Source organism: Oratosquilla oratoria, chromosome 6 (genome assembly GCF_046742065.1).
Source record: "Oratosquilla oratoria isolate Oo_2021 chromosome 6, ASM4674206v1, whole genome shotgun sequence".
In the NCBI taxonomy this organism is placed as follows: domain Eukaryota; kingdom Metazoa; phylum Arthropoda; class Malacostraca; order Stomatopoda; family Squillidae; genus Oratosquilla; species Oratosquilla oratoria.
Window position 1 is genome coordinate 31,239,708 of NC_134782.1, and position 5,000 is coordinate 31,244,707.

The following is a 5,000-nucleotide window of genomic DNA, read 5'->3' on the forward strand; positions in this document are numbered from 1 at the left end:
CGAGTTTGATTTAATTTATTTAATTTATTTGATTTATTTTATTTATTCCATTTTCCCTCTTTTGATCACATTAACTTTCATCAATTTAAATTCTGTTCTGGTAATGTGAGTTTCTTTTCATATCATGGTCACACTATACTCATATTATCATAAAACATGACATTCCGCCACATTTTATTTCATTAATTTATCCTTCCCCTCTTTTGTTCAAATTTAATTTGTATCACATATTTTGTATCACATATAAATGCTTAATATTTTCTGTTCTGTTAATAATATGTTTCTTCTTACACACTATTCTTATATCATCAGCCACTCTATTCCCACACATACATCCGAGTTTAATTTAATTTACTTAATCTATTTATTTAATTTATTCCATTTTTCCTCTTTTGATCACATTAATTTTTATCATAATGTTTAATTTCTGTTCTGGTAATGTGAGTTTCTTTTCATATCATGGTCACACTATACTCATATTATCATAAAACATGACACTCCGCCACATTTTATTTGATTAATCTATCCTTTCCCTCTTTTGTTCAAATTTAATTTGTATCACATATTTTGTATCATATATAAATGCTTAATATTTTCTGTTTGTTAATATGTTTCTTCTCACAACAAGATCACACTATTCTCATATTATCATAAAATGTGACATCTCGCCACATTTTAGGACACCTCAGCCACTCTATTCCCACACATACAACTGTAATTTATTCCATCCTTCCCCTCTTTTGTTCAAATTTAATTTGTATCATATTTTGTATCACATATAAATGTTTAATATTTTCTGTTCTGTTAATAATATGTTTCTTCTCACACACTATTCTCATATCATCATAAAATGTGACATCTGCAATGACTGCAATTAGATTCTTCAGTATCACAAATCCCACTTTCAGTATATCCAATAAAATATGTTCTTCATTATCACTAGCATTATGTATGAATTGCTTGACTCATGTCCTCTCGAGAAAACTCAAAACCCTCCGAGACCACAAACTTCCGTCAACGAAGGATGGGGTTTTGCTGAGTCAGGATAGGAGTGCTTAGAGTCATAAAAACTTATAAATAATAAACTTAGATACCTTCAAAAACTTATAAATTGTTTGCTGGACCTAGTATCAACCTTCCCTGAAAATGTCATTAAAACCCGTCCATAATTTTTGCGTGAAGTTGGTCAAAGTCAAAATAATTACCTCCGATTTTTTTCAGAAATTATGGTTTATGAAACACATTCATTATTCATTTGTTGTAGCTCTGCTTTTCCTTAAAGATAGTTGGGACATTGGTCTCTACAAAATGATGATGACCAACTGCTTCATGTTTCATGTTTTTAGTCAAGTACCCTCTAAAGTCAGCAATACCTTTTTTTTTTTTCCATTAAAATATATGTCTAAGAATTATAGTCTCTTAGCATATAAATGGAAGAAGATAAGTTGAAGTACATATGTTTTGATTTCTATGTCAATAAATGCAGTGAAAGTATTTTTTTTTTTTTTTTGGGGGGGGGTCTGTCAGACCCCGCTTTACCTGAGGCGTTTGCCAAAAAGGCCTTTACCTGTTAATGGTTAAGAACATAAGAATGAAAGAGACAGCACGAGGCAGTTCCATGTCTCTCTATCCATAAAGTTATCTTCTCTTACAACAACCAATAGTTTCAGAGTTCACTATAATGTTACTAAATCTATTCTTTTCATTAACCATTCTATTGGTAAACCAGTTCTTGCCTAGACAGAATGGCTAACGAGTGGATTAGAGTTAGTAACCATTTAATGGGCAATGGAGCTACACAACGGCAGCACACTGTCGGCGGGGGGTAGGGGGGTTTAGTAGTATATGTACTACGAAACAAGAGTCCTATGACATTTTATGGTTTGCTGTTGACTGCAAATGGTAACAGATTGTCTTGTAGTCAGTCATAGACAGATTCCACGAATGAGAAGCTATTACTCGAGTTGACGAATAGTAAAATAAGAGTACAACCATAATCAATCAAAACTGCAATCGTTCTATTCATCATAGTGGAGTAATTACACTTGATTTAGCATCTAGACCATCTTATAATTTCTTATGACAAAGATTCAAAATATTTTATCACATAGCGGGAATTTTTTCAATATTTAGCTACGATCAAACACATAATCATGATGTTGATATTTGGGAAACCACATTTGTCGGTCATACGTGCTAAGTAAGGTTTGTGAAAATAATCTAATTCTATTATACAAATATAATTTCCAATTCTTTATTATAACTAAGAAACAATAACAATTCCAGACTAGGATTAGAATAATGTGAATTTTAATGAAAATTGGAATTAAGCATGACTAGTGGCAAGAGGTGGAAGAAGTGAGGATAAATGTAATGGATATATTTTAAGGAAAGCAAATTGCAAAAACGAACACACATGGAACACAACTAAAACAAAAAGATGGCTTCAAGTACCTTTGAACAAAGGTCAAAAGCATGGAGGGAATGAAACAGGAAGTGAGAATCCGGGTAAGAGTAGGATGGGAAAGATAAAAAAAAAAAATCGAGTGTAATTTACGACAAAAAGATTCCATTAATGCTGAGAGAGAAGATTTACACAGTGGTTGTCAGCACTGAATTGATGCGTTTTGTATGAGTGTTACGCCCGAGACACCACAGAAAGCAAAAAAAGTATTAGAATGAATCTGATAAACGAGAGACTTGTATTTCTGCAAAAAAGTGGGTAGAAGATATTAGACATTGTGAGCAAGCTTTATCTTACTACATCTTAATAACACTTTACTGATGAAGATCTTCGAGTGTGAAGCTTATTCACTGGGACTAACCCAAAAACAGCATCATCATTCATCTCAGTGCCTTCGTTGGGAAAACTGCTGATATTTTGTTGAGTGTTCCTTATGATCTTCAGCCATATGTAGGATGAGGAGCAGGTTGATAGGAGGGTGCTGGGACGTACGCAGGGTGCTTGGCCTCACCCTCGTACTTGACGTCAGCCAAGAATCCGTGTCCGTTGTCGACGTATGTGACGATCTGTTTACGACCGTCGGGGAGGTCGACAATGTACTGCCCCTCTGTGTTATAGCCATTCCGCTTCTGGTTCACCTCATAGTTGTTGCCGCTGTAAGCGTCGGCAACACCGTACGTGTATTCGTAATTGGGTGGAGTCTGAAAGAACAAGAGAGATTGAAGTTCTTACGCGACGTCAGGCCTGTGGTTTTTCTCATACAAAGGCGACGCAGGCGACGCAGCACAGAGCAAAGGTAGATTATCTGCGTCTCAGTTTGCGCTTAGGCTCATATATATATATATATATATATATATATATATATATATATATATATATATATATATATATATATATATATATATACATACATACACACTGAATGGTTCCCAGTAATCAATTAATATCTTTTTCAACCACATATCAATAATAATTCCATACCATCACAAACGAGACTGAGAATCGCTCGAAGGAGGTATCCGTTGGAAATTGAAACGTGGACGAGCCGAGGATTCAAACCCAGCTAACCCGTAACAAAGTTACATTGACGTAACCCAATACGCTATCTCTCTTAATAGCGTATTGGATTACATCAATGTAACTTTGTTACGGGTTAGCTGGGTTCGAATCCTCGGCTCGTCCACGTTTCAATTTCCAACGGATACCTCCTTCGAGCGATTCTCAGTCTCGTTTGCGATGGTATGGAATTAAAAGTGATATGTGGTTGAAAAAGATATATATATATATATATATATATATATATGTGTGTGTGTGTGTGTGTGTGTGTGTGTGTGTGTGTGTGTGTGTGTGTGTGTGTGTGTGTGTGTGTGTGTGTGTGTGTGTGTGTGTGTGTGTGTGTGTGTGTGTGTGTGTGTGTGTGTGTGTGTGTATATATATATATATATATATTGTAAAAATTAAAAAAAAATGTAAAATTATTGTAGTTAGGGATTTTCGTCATGTCAGTACTTTCGATTTTTAAACATTCTAGTCATTACTACTATCAATAGTTTTAAAGCTATTGCAAAAAATGCAACTAAGATAACTGTTATCTTTAACGATATTGTCCGAACGATGTTATCTTTTTTTTTGTCGTCAAGTCATTTTTAATTTCCTTAATTCTAATATAGAATTACCCAGAAACATAGTTCTTATCAATTCAGTCTATGTCAGTTTTAGATTTAACATAATTTCGTCATGTTTTGTATATTTGGATGCCTTTGCAGAGTAACCACGTTTGAACATTTTACAATAAATTTCAGGCAAATCTAAACTCACATAGAGGTCTTTGAATTGTATAGGCAAGATCTTGTTTCATAGCGTGATTTTGGAAAAAGGGTTATTAATTTTTAGTTCACTAGCGTTTGTCTGTATGTTATTGATGCAACAAAACAAGTAAATAACTCACGTCTGGATAGACAGGACTTGGGTGGTATGGAGGAGGAGGAGGAGGAGGAGGAGGAGGATGTGGTGGAGGATGTGGAGATGGATGAAGAGGACGATATAGTGGGGCAAGGTCTGCTAGGGCCACGGTGGCAACGCAGGCAATGAAGACGATCTGAAAGACGAATCAAGAACATGCGTTTCAATTATGACGCTCTGTTTTCAATGTTTACAGTATAAGCAACTTGCACACTAAGTTAAAGGAGTAGCACGCCAGGAGGCGCGTAGCTTTGCCGAAGCCGTCACCATCGTCCTATGCACTTGGACTGTTATGGCAGATAATAGTCACTGCTGGGAATTGGAGAGAAGTGCGGGATTCAAACCCATAGCTAAGCGAATGCGAGACCAGCACGCTACCGATTATGCCAACAGCACGAACACTGACACGTCTATTAACACGAACTGTACCTTAAGAGCCATGACTTGATGCCTGGAGTCTGGTGCAATTGTGAGGCGAGAAGAAGCCGTGTAGGGCTTTTATATCACCTGGCCTTTCCAATTCCCCCACCGACGCCATCAATTCAAGGTGGTGGTTTTTGTCGTTATTCTCTCA

General features: G+C 35.9%; 1 protein-coding gene across 1 annotated transcript; it reads right to left on the reverse strand.

Moving 5' to 3' along the window:
• Positions 1–2,495: 2,495 nt before the first annotated feature.
• On the reverse strand, positions 2,496–4,867 carry LOC143025974 (pro-resilin-like). The gene is made up of 4 exons (XM_076185957.1): positions 4,856–4,867; positions 4,505–4,562; positions 4,283–4,290; positions 2,496–3,165 (listed from the first exon to the last, which is right to left on the reverse strand). The coding sequence occupies exons 1-4, from the start codon at positions 4,865–4,867 to the stop codon at positions 2,905–2,907; spliced, it is 339 nt and encodes a 112-aa protein (XP_076042072.1). The 3' UTR covers positions 2,496–2,904.
• Positions 4,868–5,000: the final 133 nt, after the last annotated feature.